The 21,183-nt window shown below is 44.6% G+C and overlaps 1 protein-coding gene across 4 annotated transcripts in view; it reads left to right on the top strand.

Annotated features, from left to right (window-relative positions):
• The window catches only part of LOC147012100 (1-phosphatidylinositol 4,5-bisphosphate phosphodiesterase beta-4-like), a 203,532-nt gene that overhangs the window by 127,124 nt on the left and 55,225 nt on the right, over nucleotides 1-21,183 (top strand). For all 4 annotated transcript variants that reach the window (XM_085858348.1, XM_085858349.1, XM_085858346.1 and 1 more), the window contains exons 14-18: nucleotides 691-770; nucleotides 923-1,007; nucleotides 5,436-5,526; nucleotides 6,253-6,357; nucleotides 8,442-8,539. In XM_085858348.1, coding sequence (XP_085714474.1) covers nucleotides 691-770; nucleotides 923-1,007; nucleotides 5,436-5,526; nucleotides 6,253-6,357; nucleotides 8,442-8,539 — 459 coding nt within the window. The remainder of the gene's footprint in view (nucleotides 1-690; nucleotides 771-922; nucleotides 1,008-5,435; nucleotides 5,527-6,252; nucleotides 6,358-8,441; nucleotides 8,540-21,183) is intronic.

Below are 21,183 nucleotides of genomic sequence, written 5' to 3'. Positions count from 1 at the left end.
AAACTGGGTGTCCCATCTCCATCTGCTTGCTTTAGTTGGGTGGCGTGAAACATCCCACTGTGACCGTCACAAAGATTAGGCAAGTTATTGCCGGCATCCTGAACAAATTACAAACCAAATTCTCGGAGTCAACTATTGGATGAGTGGCAGATCATGAAAGTACGATCATGTCATTGTCACTGGATGATCATAAAAACCCATGCTCTCTCCATTTCCACCTATGAGCTTTGTTACACCTGCTCCCACCCCTCTTTCACCGAGTTTCCCCATTCTGTATGAAGTGCATCTCCACATGATCCTCCTGGTTCCCCTTTACCCCACTTTTGTATGTTGATCCTTCACCCTATTTGTTCTGCTCTTCTAGGATCCACAGACACCTGTATTTAACAATAAAGAATACGACTGAATCGTGATTTTACCAATTAATTGCAACGAGCACATCTTCCGTGTGTGTGTGTGTGTGTGTGTGTGTGTGTGTGTGTGTGTGTGTGTGTGTGTGTGTGTGTGTGTGTGTGTGTGTGTGTGTGTGTGTGTGTGTGTGTGTGTGTGTGTTTTTCCTCTCTCTAAGCCTTAGTCACTATACAAAAGTCAATGTATCTGAATTTTTGCATATAATTAATTATTATGACATGAGACATGTCCCTTCCAGCCATAATGCCTCTCTTTATCTCCCTGTGTATTTCTCATCAGGATGTCATACAGGCCATCAAAGAGACAGCATTCGTTACTTCCGAGTACCCCGTTATTCTGTCATTTGAAAATCATTGCAGGTACCTCGTCATTCACGATGTACCTCCTCTTTATAGTTTATACAAATCACCAAACATGTGCACAGCCTCGATGAAGAATTTGAGATTTTGATGATTCTTTTGATCGTGCTCTCAAATGAGCCTGCATGTAGAATGTTTCTCATCCTGTTCAGCAAAGCCCAGCAACACAAGATGGCGAGATACTGCGAGGATATTTTGGGGGACTTGCTGCTCAAACAGCCACTGGAAAACCACCGGGTGAGCCACTTACTCATCATGCAAACATTCATTCATTCATTCATTCATTCATTCAATCATAATGGCACTTTACTGGGACTTGTGAAAGATCTTCATGTTACTCTGCACATCCCTTAGAGACTCCATCAATTACTATCGGGCTTGAGTGCATCGTTCATTTTGTTAACTGAGAACAATAGACCATTATTAATGTGAAATCATCGGATACCGTGAGAAGCTGAAATTGGAAACATTAAGAAGCATGATCAGGGCTTGACTTGATACACTTGACCGATTATAAATTTATTTTGCCCACCATTGATGTTGCATTTTCATTTCATCCTTACCAGATAATGCAATTCATATCCAAAGATGGAAACAAACTGTCTTATCGACTAGAACTTAAACATGGTGTTGGCTTAACGGTTCGGGTGGCTGGCTTATAGATCTTAGATATCTTAGGAGCCTGAGTTCTAGCCTCTGAATTAACACCACTGGATTAATTAATTCCGCTGAATTAACACCAGGTAGGGTTGATTCAGCCTGTCATCCTTCCGAGGTCGGTGAAATGAGTACCAGTGTACTGGTAAGTAGTAACAGAAGGCGCTGTATCAGTGGCACAGCCGCACCCCCAGAGAGTGATCCAACCACAGCCTGCACAGCCACAGCCTGCACATGACAGCTAGCTCCACAAGACACGTAGGTCGATACACAGTTAGTTGAGCCATCTTGCTCGGAGCTAGCATTTGCTGGTATTATGTGTTGAAGTTGTTTGAATTGATGAATTCTCTGCCATGAAACAATTTTCATTGTGAATTAAGGGGGACTTGTAATCATAAACAGATTCACTTTGATGCAATTTCCTCAAGGACCGAGTCAAATCCCAAATTTGCTTTACACGTTATTATTAATGTTCAGAAGCATGTTCAGGGCCTGAAATGACACAATTCCTCATTTGGTTTCAGGACACTTAATAAAAAAAATTAAAAATTGAATAATCCAATTTGGCAGTCTTCAGCAATGGCGTTGAGTGTGTTTGTGTGTCTGAGTATTAGGGTTAGGGTTGGGTTAGTGCACAGCTCCACATTGTGTGCGTGCTTAGCAATAGTACGAATCAGCAGGAGCCTTGTGCTTATGTGCACCACACATTTTAAAGGGTTGAAAACTACGACAACTAGGACAGTCGGTAGAGCGCATATCTCTGCCACGTAATGCCTGATCCACGAGAATATATTGGGTCCAATACATTTTTGAAATATCATGCTGTGAAGTACTGTATCGTTTTGGGAAAAATCTCTCAATGGTGAGGAATCACTTCTAAAATTCTAGTTGTCGGATCCGGATACGGATCTTCATTAAGATCGAATCAGTACGTCGTTGTCACACACCGAACCTGTCCACAAAAGTTCATCCTGATCCGTCCACAACTTTTTGAGATATCGTGTACACAAAGAAACAGACAGAAAGGGGTGAAAACATAACCTCATTCACCTTTGGTGGCAGAGGTAAAAATATAAATGTGTTCTTACAGTATTACAAGAGAGCGATGGAGTGTTTCCTCTCTCTTACTCCAGCTCACCATTTCAGTTATTCTTGTCCAATGTGTTCCATGAATAAGGGCTCATAAGCCAATGAGATGTTCACCGTTTCCTTTGTGAGAGAATCACTTGTCAGGGATTCCAGGAAAAGCTGTCTATGCCAATTCGGTGTTGAATCTAAAAGCTTGACATTCTCCCATCGAGGCACGTGAGCAGAAAATGAAGCACGTCTCACAATGGCTGCTCTCTCACTGAAGCCGAGTCAAAAGGCCCTTGCATGCTCTTTTGAGCCTGGTGTTCAGATTGAAACCTGTTTGACCAGAATATTTATTTGCACACCCTGGGCACAAAATACAGCAGAGCACACCTGTGCGTTGCTCTTTCTCCGGTACATCTTTAACCCTTGTTCGTGATTTATGAAGACTGCCTACGGGTTGAATTAGTGCATTAATACCGACTGTTCTCAAACACTTCAGATTCTGTCAAACACCTGAAGGACGAAGAGTAACAATAGAGCAAAGGCCTTGATGTTCCATTTCTTTCTCACCCCTTGCATTTGAAGGAGGAGTGCAAAGTGTACATGGGGATAATAGTACCCGGGGGTAAGTGGACTGGATACATGTTGGCTTTCAAGACCATTCTCGGGTGTAAAAGTTCCTCTTGGGCTTTATTGATGATGACAATGGGAGTGAGCCCTCTGAACGAGTGTGAATACAATTGAGTGTTTATGGGAAGTAGGATGATGTAATAAAAAGTCAAGGTACTGATTTGTGAACTGCACGTAGGTTTTCTGTGTCGTGAGGTCTTCAAGGAGTCATGAGGACATCTTACTACCTAAGATATCCAAGAAGGTCAGAGAATGAACCTGCTCTTTCTCTGAGGTAAACTCAATGAAGCATAAGACAGATTTATTTGAAAATGATTAAACTCTGGTCTGATAAATGGAACATCTATCGATAATTCCAGCAATGTGTGTGTGTCTGTGTCTGTGTCTGTGTCTGTGTGTGACCGCTGTTTCTCGACAACCACTGATCCGATCTAATTGAAACTTGCCAGGTATATTGCTGGGGACCTGAGTATGTGCTTTTTCAAGGTTTGATATTAATCGGACAAGTGCTTCCCAAGTTATGGCCATTTATTTACCAACCAATGACAAGACACGTTGCTGCGGCCATTTATTTACCAACCAATGACAAGACACGTTGCTCTGTAGGCGTGGCCGATGGGGAAGATAACCTCAGCCGCATTCCCCATTACGGGTTACAACGTACAGACTTCCGGATAGTGATGACTTAGTGTATTCTAATAATTTCTCGATTTCTTATGCGCATTTATAGATAAACACAATGCCCCAATCCAGTCGTCGTTTACGAGAGCGAAGGAACAGCTTGTGTGGTTGTTTGAAAGTAAATTTTATTTTTTTTTTGCACGTACGTTTTTTTTTTCTTTCTTTTTTGTCCTCTCTTCTCTTTGTGTTTTTCCTTGCGATAACATTGCGAAAGGCAAAATAAGTTGGCGCTAATTGAATAATTGGCCATTAAAACTAAATTGCGAATCATTGTAACTGCGATATGTGACCTTCCGGACAGCGAAGACTTAACTTCGCGTAGGCTGGTGCGCGGCCGGCCGACGATGACGTCACATGCCGTGCCGGTTACAATGGGGATCAGTGCCTTAGTTACCGTGGCGTAGGAGTGGCAATGGTCAATGGCAGTGAATGTCATGGCAAGCAAAGACAGGGAGGTAAACTTGATTTTCATTTGGATTTTAATTAACTCTGTGTGTGTATCACAGCAGTTCTTACTTCAATGCAAGCGATAATTCGTGGAATGCATGTGAACATTCCGTACGGGCATGCACTACTTCCGGATGGTGATGACAATGTATTCTAATAATTTCTCGATTTCTTATGCGCATTTATAGATAAACACAATGCCCCAATCCAGTCCTTGTTTACGAGAGCGAAGGAACGGCCTGTGTGGTTGTTTCTGGCTCGCGGTTTGAAAGTTTGTTTGTTTCTTGGGGGGGGGGGGTGCACGTATGGGCATGCGAGAGCGAAGGAACGGCCTGTGTGGTTGTTGTTTCTGGCTCGCGGTTTGAAAGTTTTTTTTTGTTTGTTTGTTTCTTGGTGGGGGGGGTGCACTTACGGGCATGCGGGAGCGAAGGAACAGCCTGTGTGGTTGTTGTTTCTGGCTCGCGGTTTGAAAGATTTTTTTTGTTGTTGCACGTACGGCCACACACGTACGGGCATGTACTAGTTTCTTTAAATCCTGGAAAATCTCGCTCTCGTGTGATCACTCCAGAATGATCATCAAACGAACACACCTATCTATTTCCTTGGTCACCCCCTGGAAGGGGTTCAGTTTCTTGAATTTCTCGGCCTCAACATCAGCCATCACCTTTCCAACCACATAACAAAGCTGGTTTTCAAAGCGAGCTGCAGACTGGGAATCCTCCATCAGTCAAGTCTTTTCTTGGAAAATCAGAGCCACTCACAATCTACAAGGCCATTGTCTGTAGCTAAGTGAAGTACTACTCTCCACTATAGGCTAGCGCCCCAGCATCGCATCTGTTTCTCTTGGATTCTGTGGGATCTAAAGCTCTCGAAATCATTGGAATCTCCTGTGATGAGGCCGAAGCACGCGGTCTGTTGCTCTCACATCACAGGCAGGTCAGTGGTCTATTCTGTAACATTGCTTTCTCTGTCTGACCCTTCTCAACAACTCTTCAGTGTCCTTCCAGTAATCCTATTCTCATTAAGCTGGCACAAAGGTTGGTGGTCATTCGACAAATATTATGTTTAAGTCATTTATGTTCACTATGCATCATATTGAACCAAACATTCAGGATAATATTTGACTGTCAGTCAAGGTTTGTGTCAATAACTATTGCATGCTCTTCTGCCCTCCAGTTGGAGCCTGGCTGTCCCTTACCGTCACCAGAGGACCTCAAGCTGAAAATCCTCATCAAAAACAAGAGGCTGAAGCCAGAGGTCGAGCAGAGTGAGTGATGCACATGAGTTGTCTAGTTACTGTTGTGCTCTGCTTTATCAGGTGTTCCTGTTTAACGTTACCATTACATTTGTGTTTATAGATATTTTTATTGCATTTCCTGATGATACAACAATAAATTATAAAACAAACTAGTTTCAGAGGCATTTTTAACATATACGAAATGGCAGAGTTTTGTTCGCTCCCCCACTCTCCCTTTCCTTTCCTTACCTCCGATCTGATGTACCATACTCTGTTCCAGAGCGTGAGTTCTCCTGACGCAGTTTCTTAGCTAAGGGTCATGGTGGGTGGTTTGCCATCCCTCTCCCAGCAATAGTTCGGGCTGGAATATGGACTTTGACCATGATGTTGGCGATAGTTCGCCTACTTTTCACGAAATAGCTCACCCACTCTTTAATGTCCATCATCTATTGCCAGCAGAAGGGATATCGAATTTAACATCCATCCGCAGGACGGCACATGCATTGATGTATCATCTTGCCTGCGAAACAATGGGATGATAGCTTTATCATTGGATCGGAGTTCAAACCCAGGCTAGACGGATTAGATACGAGTGTGCCGTGTGCGTACCTCAAGGCCATCCTGTACCCTTTCCTTACCTACATCATATATGTAATCACTACACGGTGCTTTTAATGTTTTGCAGATCCTTACAAATATGAACGTAACAAATTGCTTGTTCTTTCTTTTTGTCTTTTACCATGGTGTGCTCCTCAGAGCAGCTTGAAGCTTTCCGAAATTTAATGGAGGTGGGCATCAATGAGCACGCTGCTGTGTTGGACTACGAGAACGATGAAGAGACAGAAACCACCCCCACTCTAGGTGCATGATAGATTTTTAGCAGCGTCTCGCGTAGCGAACGCTGCTCATAGAGAGCTCGGCGTTCTTCTTCTTCTTCCTCTTCTTGTTCTTCTTCTTCTTCTTCTTCTTCTTGTTCTTCTTGTGAAGACAAAACCTTAACCTCTAGGACTCGGCTCTTGTATATACAAGATCTGGATCTCCTTAAATACTAAGCACATGTACACATCCTCGCATTGACGGTGCCTTTTGAGAGCGTCTATCATGAACTTTTAAATATATTCGGACATTTGCTTTAAAGTTTCGAAAAGTTCACGTTACTATTTAAAGATTATTCCATTTATCATATTGTAATTTCGTAAATACATTAGTTATTTCGTAAATACACTATATATCGTAAATACATAAATACATTATGACGGGTCTCGCTATTGGCTTAATCAAGGCACGTAACGAAATATCGGAAGTTGTTGTAGTGGGGCAGCTTAGCTAAATGTAGCATAACAATTGTGCATTTTGTGAGGAAAGCACCGAATTTGGCACACTAGTAGCCTAACATATTATGAACAGATTTGGATATTGGGCCATCTCAAATTCAGCCGCTGATGGCTGTGGCAGCCATTTTCCACTGCCATCAAAAATTTTGAGATGGCCCAATATCCAAATCTGTTCATAATATGTTAGGCTACTAGTGTGCCAAATTCTGTGCTTTCCTCACAAAATGCACAATTGTTATGCTAAGTTGCCCCACTATTGTTGTTGTTGGGGTTTTTTTTATTTTTTATTTTTTAGCCGACAAAACCTTTAGGACGCTGCTCTTGGACACATTTGTCCTTGTTTATGTTATCCCAGTGGCCTTGTGGACATGAAAATACAGTAAACGTAGTCCTCGATTTACACTCATTCTATTTACGTTTTTTTTCGACATTGTGCCTTGGTGAAAGTACTGAACAATTTACTATTAACACCTTTTAATTTTCGATTTAACGGTTTTGTGATGGAGAAAAAGATTAATATTGTTTAAAAAAAAATTAAAAGATGTTAAAAGGAAATTGTACAGAACTTTGTCCAAGGTGTTAAGTCAAAACAACGTAAATATAATGAGTGTAAATCGAGGACTAAGTGTACTACATTGGATCTTTTTTGAAAGATACAATCTGATCGTTCATTGTCCACAAGTTGAATGCATACTTGACAGACAGCTTCGTAGCCAGACTTGCGGCTTAATGGTTTGTCTTTATTTTCTGAATCTGGGATGTTGGTGGTTTGATCCTTGACAGAGAACATCCCAAACGCTTTTTCAACAGCATGTCATCATAAGATGCTCAAACAAGGCTTTAAATCCAATAAAAGTGGACGTGGTTCTTGTTAAAACAAATTGCATTGGAGACGAATTTTGAAAACGTACAGTAGATGCCATATTTTATATTCTGTTTTATTTCATGTTTTTAATAATATTTTGCTACTTTCTAAAAAATTCCTTTCTACAACTTCGTATTCCCAAGATTCCATGGTATTGATGAAAATAGTCTCTCAATAAGTACAGAAGGTCGATCGATTTATTACATTTGGGAAATGGTGAAACTTTGACCCCCATCAGCCCCAACCCTTTATGAGCTCATACATCCCCATTCATTCCCCTCACCTGTCTCCTGTCTCCTTGCAGGCTTTTTTTCCCCCCTTCTCTTCCCAATCCTCACACCCCACCCTCCCTTCCCTTTCCTGTCATCCTCCCTTCTCTTCCTTTTAGGAACTTACATTGCACTATTTGTGCTTATATTATAAATTTATGGAAGGTGAGATGAGAAATCCATAATGAGAAACGTTATTAAATATGGCATGAAGCTTGCTTGAAATTTTTAATACTTCCCATGAAGTTAGTTCTTTTCAAATTAAACTTCCAAGTTTGCTCACAGAGCACAGTAATATAAATGCACAACCTGTGATGGCGAAGCATTCACATTATTGTCTCTTCCTCCATTTATTTTCTTCCTTTAATTTTTATTTATTCATTATTTTGTTTGTTTGTTTCTCACCCTGTGTCAATACGAACATATCCATTGCATCAAATACTTCCTGATTGTAACATCACATATTGTTTGTCGCAGTGGAGGTGGAGGAAGAGGTCACCTCAATGTCTGCAGAGCTGAGTGACGTTTCTCCAGATCAGGAAAAACCAGCTCAAGGCAGTCACAAGATGAAGAAGGTAACAATGATACTGGTGGTCCACTCAGCATATCAGAGTACTGTATTGTTCAACAGCTCATGCAATTAGTTTTTTCTTATATTGATTGAGGCTCCTGAAGATAAAAGGAATACCATAAGTAATTGAAAGTTGTGTGTTGGGAGAGCACATGGTAAGGTGGAAATGCGTAAATAAAATAACCTCCTTCCACCTTTGGTGGTGGAGGTAATAAATAAATAATGGTTCCTGGAAATAAATGCAATCCTGTACTATTCGCTCCCATCAAAAATTTAAATTCCCAAAATGCCAAATTGGTTATATATTATTGCACACATTTACCGAATATGAAAGAAACGCATCCTTTCATTTTTGAGTATGGACTCCAGACGAATGGACGGATGGACTGACTGTACCATGCATGGTTGGGGGGACTAAAAACTTCCACAGACATGAAAGAGGATTATATATATATATATATATATATATATATATATATATATATGTATATGTATGTATACATATATATATATATATATATATATATATATATATATATATATATGTATGTATACATATATATATATATATATATATATATATATATATATATATATATATTATAATATACAAGCAGGGTTACCCAGCGTTGCCCAGGTGGGGTGGGTGGGGAAACAGTGGAGGTGGCAGGAGAGCCAGAACACCCGTGCGTAAAGAGATCTTAAGGGAACACCAGTGGGTAAAGGGGTCTTCATTTGCATGCTTAGCTGATGGGTTGCCCAGATAGCTCAGATGACAGAGTACAAGTCTGGTTTTATAGACCAGAGGACCTGGGTTTGATTCCTGGTCTGGGCTTATAATTCTTTACATATATACTGTATATATATATATATATATATATATATATATATATATATACTGTGTATATATATATACAGTGTATATATATATATATATATATATATATATATATATATATATATATATATATATATATATATATATATATATATTATATAGATCAACTTCTCCCATGCTCTTCTCACTGAAGAAGCTGCATAATGCAACCATGTAAGGCTACACAAGATATGCTCTTTGTTTCTGTTTCAAACCCTTCCCAGAGTTTCTCCACAGCTGAAAAGACATTCACATTCACAAATGAAAAGTCGATTTATTTATATAATCCTAGCCACCTGGGTTTAATTGATTAGGTTAGAGCTAATTGGTTGTTCCCTCCATTCACAGTTGAGAGATGTCAGTGAGTCTTTGCAATATATATACTGAAACGCAAAAGAAACTTACCACCTTTTCAACCTTTAAATATCAACAATAGCACTGCGTGTAGTAAATGTGTGAACTTATTTGTGGACAATAGTGTCCTCACTGTCAGACAAAAAAGTCATGGATGGTCACTTGAACCTTCAGTTGTCACTTCATCGCACAGCTGTTGAACAGCCGTTTTGACTGTCAGTGATTAGCCAAGGGGTACGGGATGATTTTAATGAGCTGCATGTGATGTCTTGATATTGGCTTTAAAATGGCCAGTGCAAAATGGGCATTTCAATCAACATGCCACAAGAACCTTTCAGCATGACAACGCTCGTCCCCATGCTGCTCGCTTTACCACTGCATTTCTCCAAGGCGAGAATATCAACACCATGCAGTGGTCTGCGCTCTCCCCTGACCTGAATCCCATAGAGCACCTGTGGGATGAGCTTGGGAGACGCGTAGTTGGCAGGGCCAGGACACGGGCAGAGCTGCTTCAGACATTGAGGACTGAGTGGGATAGAATCCAGCAGCAATCCATCCAAAGACTGGTAGGCAGTATGCGCCGACGATGCACTGCTTGTATCCAAAACAATGGTGGACACACATGCTATTGAAAGGGGACTGTGCTGTTCTGTGCTGTGAACAACACAAACTTATGAGATGGTGTATCTTGGTCAAAAACTTGACATGTCATCAATAAAATGCCAATGTTTCAATTAGCAATTGTTGCTTTGTTTTATTTTGAACTGTTACAATTTTATTACATTTCAAACAAGTGGTAAGTTTCTTTTGCATTTCAGTGTATATATATATATACTTTTTTTTTTTTTTTTTTTTAACGGTTCGAGGAATCGTCTGCATACAAACATACAGGTGCCCCAAAGTTAGTTATTCTGTTAAGTATATGTGTAGATCGAACCCTCCTTTTGTTTAGTGGGAAATGAAAGGGGTGCGTTGCGATGTTTTTTGGTTAGATTAATAAATCTTTCTATCCCCTCCATTATGAACCACAGTACCTTCCTCTCGCATGGGCTAAACAAACGCTTGTTCGTCTACTCGCCCAACCAGTGACTTTCTGTCCGAGGCTAAATCCTCTCGCAGTAGTTCCTTTTTGGCGAGTCCGCATCTGTGGAGTGGGCGGGCTTCCCGGTATGGCCGAAATCCCGCCCATAAAGGGAGGCCTCATGGAAGCCTCGTACAATCAGGGCGAACAGTGACGTCGGCTTCACTAAGGTCCCTCCCCGCTGAGGGCGATCTATAAATTACGAAGCGATCCTCAGCGTGGAGTCCTTGGCTGGGAGATAAATTACGGCACCATCCTGAGAGGGTAGAGAGAGAATTCTGTGTGGGTTGGCCGGGTTAGCTGGAGTCTGAGGTTGGAGATAAACAGCGTTGGAGCGAGACAGTGGTTGGAGTGAGATGGTTGGAGTCGCGGGTTGCCAAAGAAAGGAGGAGGGTCGTGACACGGAGGGTCTGCCCGCGTCTCGCCTCGGCGGCCCATCTGTTGCGCTGGTTTGAGGGTGCCCGATCTTGACCGAGTTTCTCGTGGGTCCTGTCGGTGGCCCTGATCCCCGTCTCGGACTCTGCTCTGCTCCACCCAGGCTCCTTCGTGGACACGGTCTCCGTGCGTGTGGCTGTGCAACCACTGCTACCACTGACAGGTCCCGCACCATGGAGCACCCCTTCCCTCCAACGTGCAGGTACCCCAAAAGAACTGCGACCTCAGCTCACCTCCCTCTCTGGCTGCGGGGGTCCTTGCAATACACCTGGGTTTATTTTCGTCTGAGTGTGTGGCGCCGTCTTTATGTAGAACTGTTTAAGTGTTTGATCATTGTAAATCTTGCCTGCATATCCCGTGACAAGTCTGCTCTGTGTCTGCTTTATAAGTTGCTGTAAAATTGTTGCACTCCATCTTTCTCTCATCTTCCCATGCATAACATCCCCAATAAACCTGTTACCTGTACCACATAACTTTCCTCACTTTAGTGTAAATAAATTATTATAGAAATGTTCCCAGTTCGTTTTCGTATTTTCCTTCATTGGTTCAGCATGGTTTGGATCTGAGTTTTAGCCAGGTCTTTATTCCCGATATTCTGTTCATTCCAGCCGGTACGTCCTTCGTAGTTCCGCTCGGCTACATCCGAACCGGAAAGGTAGTTGGTAGAATGATCCGGTTCGGGCAAGACGTACCGAGGGCGTGGTTCCCCGGTAGACGACACCACATGGTTAATTAGGTAAATTGGTTCTAGACAAAAAGACCCTACGCTACGCGGTGGAGGTATTGGCGTCCACAGTCGGCTAAGCGACCCGCCACGTCACGGAATTATCCGGAATGACGGCCTACAATTCCGGAGAGTCCGATGGGAATCGACGTAACTTTCGCCACCAAGTGGTCGTTCTCGCCACCGGACCCTGGCCCGCAAAAATAAATAAATAAATATATATATATATATATATATATATATATATATATATATATATATATATATATATATATATATATATATACAGTAGACTAGGCGTAAGTCGTCACCATCGGGACCGAGAAAAAAGTGACGACTTAGAAATGTGACGACTTGCGCGTATGCGAACATTCATGATGACTGTGGGGTGAAGGATGAAGTCGCGCGTGGCCTGGACACGTATGTGTGAGAGCCGGCTATTGTACCAAAAGGAAAACACAATCCTTGGGGCATAGGGGGGGTTCATTGGTGAGTTGGAAAGTGATCAAGCAAAGATGGAATTCATGAATCAGTTTATCAAAAGTAAAGATAATGAACAACTGTAAGACAACAACTTCGCCTGCTTATCACCATGATGGGATTGACCAACGAACCCCAGAGACTTTTCTGGCAGCATCTGCCAGAAAAGCCCAGTCTCGTCGGCATTGTACACGTCCCGAGGCTGATACCTTTCCAAGATGTCTTTCAATTTGCCATCCTTCCAGTCGTGCACCACTGCGAATCCACGCTGCCTGATTCGCCGCACTTCTTGACCTTGCCGATTCCCCACCTCACTTTGAATCTCTCTATCCAGTGCATCGGCAAGGTCTCGGCATCATCATGCCCGAGGTCCGCAGCGAATTGACGTGCCTTCAGCAGCAACATTTCACCGTCCAACCGAATATTTGGCTGAGCCGACATTTGCCGAAACCAGATGATGAGCGCGTCATCGACATCTTCAAAGGACACACATTTCACGCGTTTCACACTTACTACCGGCCTCGCGATCTTCTCCACTTGTCCAAACATCATGCCCTTATTCTTCAAGATATCGTTCAATGTCTGCCGTTTGATGTCCAACTTCTCAGCTATGGCTGTTTTCTTCATCAGTGGGGTTGCCTCGCAAAACTGGATAATGTCGTATTTTTCTTGGTAGGTTTTAGTTGTAAGCTTACGCTTAGTCGCCATTGTCCTGCCTGCAGTGCAATCAACGTGTGTACGCAGTTATAAATAGCCTATCACTGACGGTGTAAACCAATGAGCGAGCATCACGATTCCATGAAATCGGGATTCTCACGAGGCAGCAGTTCCGTGTGACGAGTTAGGAGTGGTAATTTACTTGAGTTTCCATTACGCGGGAACGGACAACATCTGACGACTTAGACGAAGTGACGACTTAGAGATGACGACTTACAGAGGGATGACCCCTTATTCATAGGGACTTAACATGAGATAAATTCGGGACTTTTTGACGCTGCCGACTTAGGCGAAGTGACGAGTTACACGCTGCCGACTTACGCCTAGTCTACTGTATATATATATATATATATATATATATAACGTGTCAGGTCAGGTTAGATCTGTGACTTGCTACAGGTACCATGTAAACCTGTACTAACCTGTTCCATGGTCGAGTTGTCGGCGACTAAACCGTCTCCCCCACCAGGTTTTCTGGTGAGGAGGGTGTTTGGATATGGACACCCAGCAGGATTAAAAACAAAACCTGTCAAAGGGCGGAGGAGCTCCTTGTGAGCCAATGGCCATCCATATCAAGTGCCCAACTGTGTCTGCGGACGTCCTCCTGCAGTTGGGTTACTTTTTTATTCAGAGGTTGGTGGCAGGATTTGCACTCCGGCCACCGTAAAACCCTTCATTCCGCAAAACACAAAAACGCAAAAAAGTCTGAAAACCCACTCCGTGGGAGTACCTCCTGTGCAGCTTCCCTTTGCAGGGCAGCTCACTGGATGACGGGATTGGGGCAAAGCCTTCGGGACCCCCAATCTTTGATGATAGGAGGGAAACCACGGGGTAACATCCCTGGGTCAGATTGCGGGAGAGTGTGTCGGAGTGGTGCTGAGGTGTCGTCCACCAGACGGCGGTCTCCTTGGGTTAACCTGAGGCGGTCCCTTTGGGTGGGTGCCTGGAATGTCCTATCCCTAAGAGAGGATGATCACCTGTCTCTGTTTGTCATCTGAGCTCAAGCGTTTGGACATCGGGATTGCAGCTCTCTCTGAGGTTCGGAGACCGGATTGCGGTGAGATCATGGTGGGTGGTACACCTACTATTGGTCTGGTCGCTCTGATGGTTACCATACCCAAGGAGTTGCTGTAGCTGTGTCCAATAAGCTGACCCCAATGATAATTGAGGTAACACCGGTCAACGAGCGTATTATGAGATTAAGGATTCGTCACTCCTTCGGTGTCATTTCCCTGGTCTCTGTATATGCTCCGACTGAGGCGAGTGATCTCATCGTGAAGGACACATTCTACGCCACACTCGAGTCTGTGGTTGATCAGTACCCCAGACAAGATACACTTCTAATCTTGGGGGATTTCAGTGCATCGACTGGAACTGATAGGGATGGTTATGAGACATGTGTTGGTCCCCATGGGTCAGGAACTATGAACCACAATAGCACTAAGTTCCTTGACTTTGCAAGAAGTCATGGACTTAGGGTGGCTGGTTCATTGTTTCAGCGCCCACAAGCTCATCGCTGGACTTGGTATTCCAACACTGGCGGTGCGGCAAAGGAGATTGACCATGTCCTCATTGACGGTCGCTGGAGGATGATCCAGAACTGCAGGGTCTACCGGAGTGCTCAGTTTCTCAATACTGACCACAGGCTTGTTGTTGCAACTCTAAAGCTGCACCTTAAATCCTGGAGAATGGTACCATCCCAGCCTAGGCTGGATGTGGCAAGCTCAGGGATGAGAGAGTCGCTGAGGAGTTTGCGAACAGGTTGAGTGGACACTTGGGGGGTCTGGGTGCTTTGGGGGGTCCTGAAGAGTTGTGGAGCGCCTTCAAGACCACCATCCTTGATATTGCCGGTGGATGCCTTGGAGCTCACCGCAGGGCAAAGAAGAATTTTGTCTCTCAAGGGACACTGGATACCATTGCCCAGAGTCGCAGGGCCAGGCTGAATGGCAGAGCTGAGCTGTTCGGGAGCTGAGGCGTAAAACTGTACGTGCACTGAGGGTGGACAAGGAGGCCTATGTGCGAAGAATCTGTGAGGGGGTCGAGCATCACCTGTGGACAGGTGATTCTTGTCCCGCTTACAGGGGAATTCGCACATTACGTTCATCCAAGCCCATCCCTCGGAGCACTGCAGTTAGAGAGTGGTCGGCTCTTAACAGAGGAGTCTGAAGTGAAGGCCCGCTGGGCCGGTTACTTTGAGCGGTTGTACCAGGCTGATCCCCCAGCTGTCGAGTTGGACGTCAAGGGTGTTACAATCCCTGTTGCTGACCCTCGAATCAACTGTGGTCCACCTTCGCTTGTGGAAACACGGGCTGCGGTGAACCGGTTGAAACGGGGCAAAGCTCCAGGGATCTGTGGCATCCATGCCGAACTTCTCAAGGCTGGTGGAAATGCTGCACTCGTGTCGTTGCATGCAGTTTTGTGCTCTGCCTGGAACACAGGCATCATCCCAACTGATTGGAAGAGGGGCCTTGTTGTTCCTCTCTGGAAAGGGAAGGGTGATCGCCAAGACTGCAACAACTACCGAGGGGTGACGCTGCTCTCGGTGCCGGGCTAGGTCTTTGCTCGGATAATTCTTGATAGGGTTCGCCACCATCTGCTTGAGCACCAGCGTCCAGAGCAGTCAGGCTTTACACCAAAGAGGTCAACGATTGACCGTATCCTTGCCCTTCGTGTCCTCACCGAACGCAGTCGAGAGTTTCGGCAGGGGCTGCTTGCAGCCTAAGTTGATCTCTGTAAAGCGTTCGATTCAGTGAATCGGGACGTCCTCTGGAGGATTCTCGATCTTCGTGGGGTGCCACCAAAATTGATCGATCTGATGTCTGAGCTCTACTCTGGTACTGAGAGTGCTGTGAAGTGTGGTGCTACCATCTGACTTATTTCCAGTTGTTACTGGAGTTCGTCAGGGGTGTGTACTGGCCCCCACACTTTTCAGCACTTGTATGGACTGGATTCTAGGGAGGATGTCAGAGAGATCAAGCTGCGGTGCATCGTTTGGGAATGTCAAGATCTCGGACCTTGATTTTGCAGATGATGCAGTCATCTTTGCGGCGACTTTAGATATCCTTTTGGGGGCCCTCGAGGTGCTGAATGAGGAGTCGGAGCCGCTGGGATTACGGGTTTCTTGGGTCAAAACTAAGATCCAGGCTTTCGGTGACATCTTGGATGCTGCTGTCCTGTCTGTGTCTGTTTGTGGTGAGGATGTTGAGGTCACGGAGAGATTCACTTACCTTGGCAGTGATATTCATGTCTCTGCTGGCTGTGAGTCAGAGGTCAATAGACGTCTGGGTCAGGCCTGGGGAGTCATGGATTCACTGGATCAAGGGGTGTGGCGCTGCCGGTACCTGTGCGGGAGGACGAAAGTCCGAGTCTTCAGGTCCTTAGTACTTCCAGTCTTGCTCTATGGATGCGTGACTTGGACTCTGACCAAGGATCTGAGACGGAGACTTAATTCCTTTGGTACCAGGTCTCTTCAGAGAATCCTTGGCTATCGCTGGTCGGATTTCGTGTCCAACGAGCGGTTGCTGAGAGAGACTCGGATGAGATTTGTTACCTGCATAGTCCGTGAGCGTCAGTTGCGGCTGTATGGACATATGGCTCGTTTTCCTGACGCTGATCCTGCTCACCAGATTCTCTCAGCGGGGGAGTCTCGTGAGTGGAGGAGGCCAGTGGGCTGACCACGTGCCTCGTGGTTGCAGCAGGTTGACCATCATCTCAAGGAGATGGGGATGGGCCTGGCATCTGCCTGGGGGATGGCCAGACGGAGGCCCCTGGAGTACCGGCAGAAAGTGGACGCAGCGACGCGCTGTTCTGGCACATGCTCCCATACCTGACCTGATATATATATATATAATCAATGTCATGATTCATGTGCAAGTACAATCACAACTGTGTATCTGTATGTATAATCACAATTCCTGTGTGTACATGTGTGTATGCACCGCCGTCACCAGTCGTCATCTCCACGAACGAGTCTATAACAGTCTCTAACACTACTACTTCCTTGGTCCCAAAGCATCCATCATCACCCCAACAAGGAACCACGACTCATGGACCATGCCGTCTCCTTATCCTTGCCCCTTTTCTCCCTCTGTCCCTCCCTTGTGACCTTTTGGTTATGCCCGGTCTCGGTCTCTTCCTTAGTGGTGTCATCACCGTCTCATCTTTCCTCAGCAGGATGGAATCATAAAAGCCTAACAAGCAGCAAGGCCAGGCTGTGTCCCAAAAACATGACAAGCGACGCAGCTCCGGGCGCCACTTGCGCAGCCCTCAGTCTCACCAAATTAGCTACCGTCCTCAGCTCGGTTCTCGCTCCTATCGAAGTCATTGCATTCGGCGTGGTCCGCGATCCCACAAAAAACTCTGCCTCTCTCATGCTTAGCGGATGAAACTCAACATGAGAGAGTCACAAAACCTCGGGTCTTTGCTCCCAGCAGCATGGGGTCAACAAATCCCACCAAGCTGCAGTGCCAGGCCATGTTGAAAACGCATGTCAAATGGCATGATACCGCATGCCTCGTGCACTGTCCACATTCCCATCGAAGCTGCCATTTTTGACTAGGTCTTCGCTGCCTTCGAAACTTTTGTATTTCGGTCCTATCTGTCCCAGGAGAGAGAGAACGTGGCATATTTTTCCACCTCCCTCACGTATTTGTTTGTGTGTCCGTGTGTGTCCTTTTCTTTGATGTATCCTTTTCTACCATTCCACACCACTGGGCCAATCTCCACCAGATCTTGCTCCGTGCTGGGGGTACCCAGGGCCAGGTGGGTATAAAAAATCTCCACCCTCCACAAAATCTCCCTCTCTGCAAATAAATTATCTGCATGTACTGTATGTGTGTGTATGTCTGAAAATCAGAAAACAACATCTGGTCTAATCTCCACCAAATTTTGCATTCGTGTTGGGAGTACTCATTGCAAGGTCAGGTCATGGACACAAACCCTCACACTCCACCCTCACAAGGCAATTCTCTGTATGTATGTGTTTGTACATCTGAAAATCAAGAAACTGGCCTGAAATAAGGAAATGAGGCCATTTGGCCCATTATTGCCATGGTGCACTCCCAGGTTAATTTTTACTCCAGCTTTAAACATCAACCTTCCTGATCATTCACTGGAATCTAAATAAAGCAATCTTTATCCGCTGACCCAGGTCGTGTGTGTGTGTGTGTGTGTGTGTGTGTGTGTGTGTGTGTGTGTGTGTGTGTGTGTGTGTGTGTGTGTGTGTGTGTGTGTGTGTGTGTGTGTGTTACTGAGTCAAGGGTTATGGAAAAGCTTGAAAATGAACAGATCAAGACACACAGAACAAAAGGAACAGTAAAGCTAGGGGGAAACAATGGGTGTGGGGAGGATTGAGGGGTAGGGGAGGACATGCAGTATTCAGAAGTAAATTCACAGGATGGAAAAAATTGGAAATTCGAAAGGAGGTGGGCTTGCGAGTGGGGAGGGGAGTTAACGGGGATAGAAAAGATCATGGTTTTGATGGGGGATAATCTGAGATGATGGTGAGCAACAGCCTTGAAGATTTGAAGGGAAAGTGGAAGTTGGTTCCACAGGTAGGACAAAAGAGTAGCGAATGAGTGGAGGTGAGCAGTGATTCTGTATTTTGGGAGTTTCACGAGAAGGGGGTTGATGGTGGACTGCATTCACCCTGCAGAAACATGGGGGACTGGGGGGAGGCCCAAAGCACGGAAAGAGTGGAAGGTGCAAGACCAAACCCGCAGAAACTTGGGAGGGGGGACCACCTGCTCGGGGGGACACAGTAACATTGATAAACTTTACTGAAGTCACATTTTTTTTTCCATAATCTACTTTATCCAGCAGTCAAACTGACATTTAGATTGCAGCACAAAACGTTTCGTTCTGAACCCTCCTTAATGCAGTTGATGTGCCTGTGTTGATCTCTTCGGCAGGTGCAAAAAGTGTCTCGAAACTAGTTGGATTCAAAAATCAGATGGGTTTTTCTTCTGCTTCAATATGAGTGTAACAAGAGCTTTTATTGTCATCTTTACTAAAGCTTCCTGCCCTGACCTTGTCCTAAGTACTGCACATTGTGTCCTAATTTTAATTCCTGAAACAAAACAAATAGTGTGAGAAAGCTGATATTTCCCAGACATACTGTATGAGTCAATAATGAGATGGTGCAAGTTTAAGTTCGTGGTTTCAAGCGGAGTCTCAGGGTCTTCATTATTTACAAGCATGTCTCGAACACTTATTTACAAACAAATATGTCTGGGACATTCGTTATTTACAAACATGTCTCGTAAAATTGATATTCGCCAGACATGTTCTTTAATTCAACAGAGTATGCACGTATTTTTGTGATCACGTAAACCTCTTTATGTTTCAAGTGGAGTGAAAATCTTTGGGATGATATTGATACCGTGAGTGTCAAATGTTCATGGGTTACGGGTGACATGTCACCTGAGGCTGTCTTGTCATTTCTGTTTGCTACAAAATGGGTAGTGTAGTACCTGGTGTAATTTATTGGTTGGTTGAGCTTCTTTTTTTGTTCTTTGAAAAATTTACATGTAAAGTGTCAAGGAGGTAAGCAGTATGGATAGGGTTCAGAATGTAACAAGTTGTACATGCCATTCTTAAATATGATATAGGTATTGCTCTTTTCAACAAGACTGATTTCCTCTAACTCTCACCACTACTACTACTAATCCTTTTACTACTACTACTACTACTACTACTACCACCAAAATTATGACCATGATTAATACTGATACAATTATGCCTGCTACTATGACTACTACTATGAATATATACTGCTGTTATGTGGAAGGGGATGGGGAGAGTCCATTGCTAGATTATGACAAGAATAGCATGAACTGTGTGATCACGTATGTTGATTATACTCATGTATCGTGGAAATTGTCAAGGCAAGTCATCTTGTTAAAAGTGCACTGAGGAGGTCGTGAGTGTTAACTTTAAGACAGTGCAGACTGGAGAGTAAGTTTGTTGCGCAAAACCTCCTGTTTTCTAGTGATGCCCGGTGAGGACCTGGGCACAAAAGCACAACTGGAAACTATATTGCGCTGTTTTTTGGATACATAGTCGAGGTTCGTGCAAGCGCTAGTGCACTGAACGGATCAGTAAGTAACAGACAAAAACAGGACGCAAAGCATGCATGCATGGGGTGGATAAGTTGTTCACAGAGGATACATGGGGTGGACAAATTGGACACAGAAGGAAAGTATTAGGAGGGAAAACTGAAAATTTGGAAGGAGGAGGGATTTGTGTGGGGTTAATGAGGGTAGAAAAGATCATGAGTTTGGATTGGAGATGGTGGTGAACAGCTGACTTGAACACATGGAGGGATTGATGAGATTGAAGAGGATGTGCACTGTACAGGCGGGAAAAAAGAGGAACAAATGAGTGGATGTGAGACGTGACCCTGGATTTAGGTACTTGACCAGAAGGGGGTGAATGGTGGACTGCGTGAGTCCTGCAGAAACCTGGGGGGGGGGGACAAAGCATGGAAAGAGAAGAGGGTGCAAGACCAGAAAGGAGGCGGTGGAAGACAGAGACCACCGACCTGTTTTCAATGGCAAAATGAAGGCCCGTGGATTTGGCTTCATCACGGGAGATTCCAATCATATTAAAGGCCTTGATACCCACAGCTTCAAGCTGAGCAAGATGTGAGGGAGGGGTGCCAGCCCAGAGGAGAGAGTATTACTCCATCAAGCTGCAGATGAAGGCCTTGAAGGTGGATAGGAGTTCAGGAGTGTCAAGGAAAGACTTTGTACGATGGAGGATGCCCAGTCGGCTGGCTATGGAGGCCAACTTTGAAGTGTGGTTTGTCCAAGAAATGTCAGGGAAGATAGTGAAACCCAAGAGTTTGAAGGAGACACCACAAATTGTTTGTCCGGCACACCACAGGCCATGGTACCAAGGTCAGCTGCAGATCCTTGGAGAAGGGGGCGTAAGACTTTTTAATCGACGCCGCCAAGTGGGGTAGGATATCCCGAAAGAGGG

Source organism: Eptatretus burgeri, chromosome 15 (assembly GCF_056783735.1).
Source record: "Eptatretus burgeri isolate ZD-2024b chromosome 15, Ebu_testis_v1, whole genome shotgun sequence".
Classification (NCBI taxonomy): Eukaryota; Metazoa; Chordata; class Myxini; order Myxiniformes; family Myxinidae; genus Eptatretus; species Eptatretus burgeri.
This window is presented reverse-complemented; position numbering and strand designations above follow the sequence as displayed.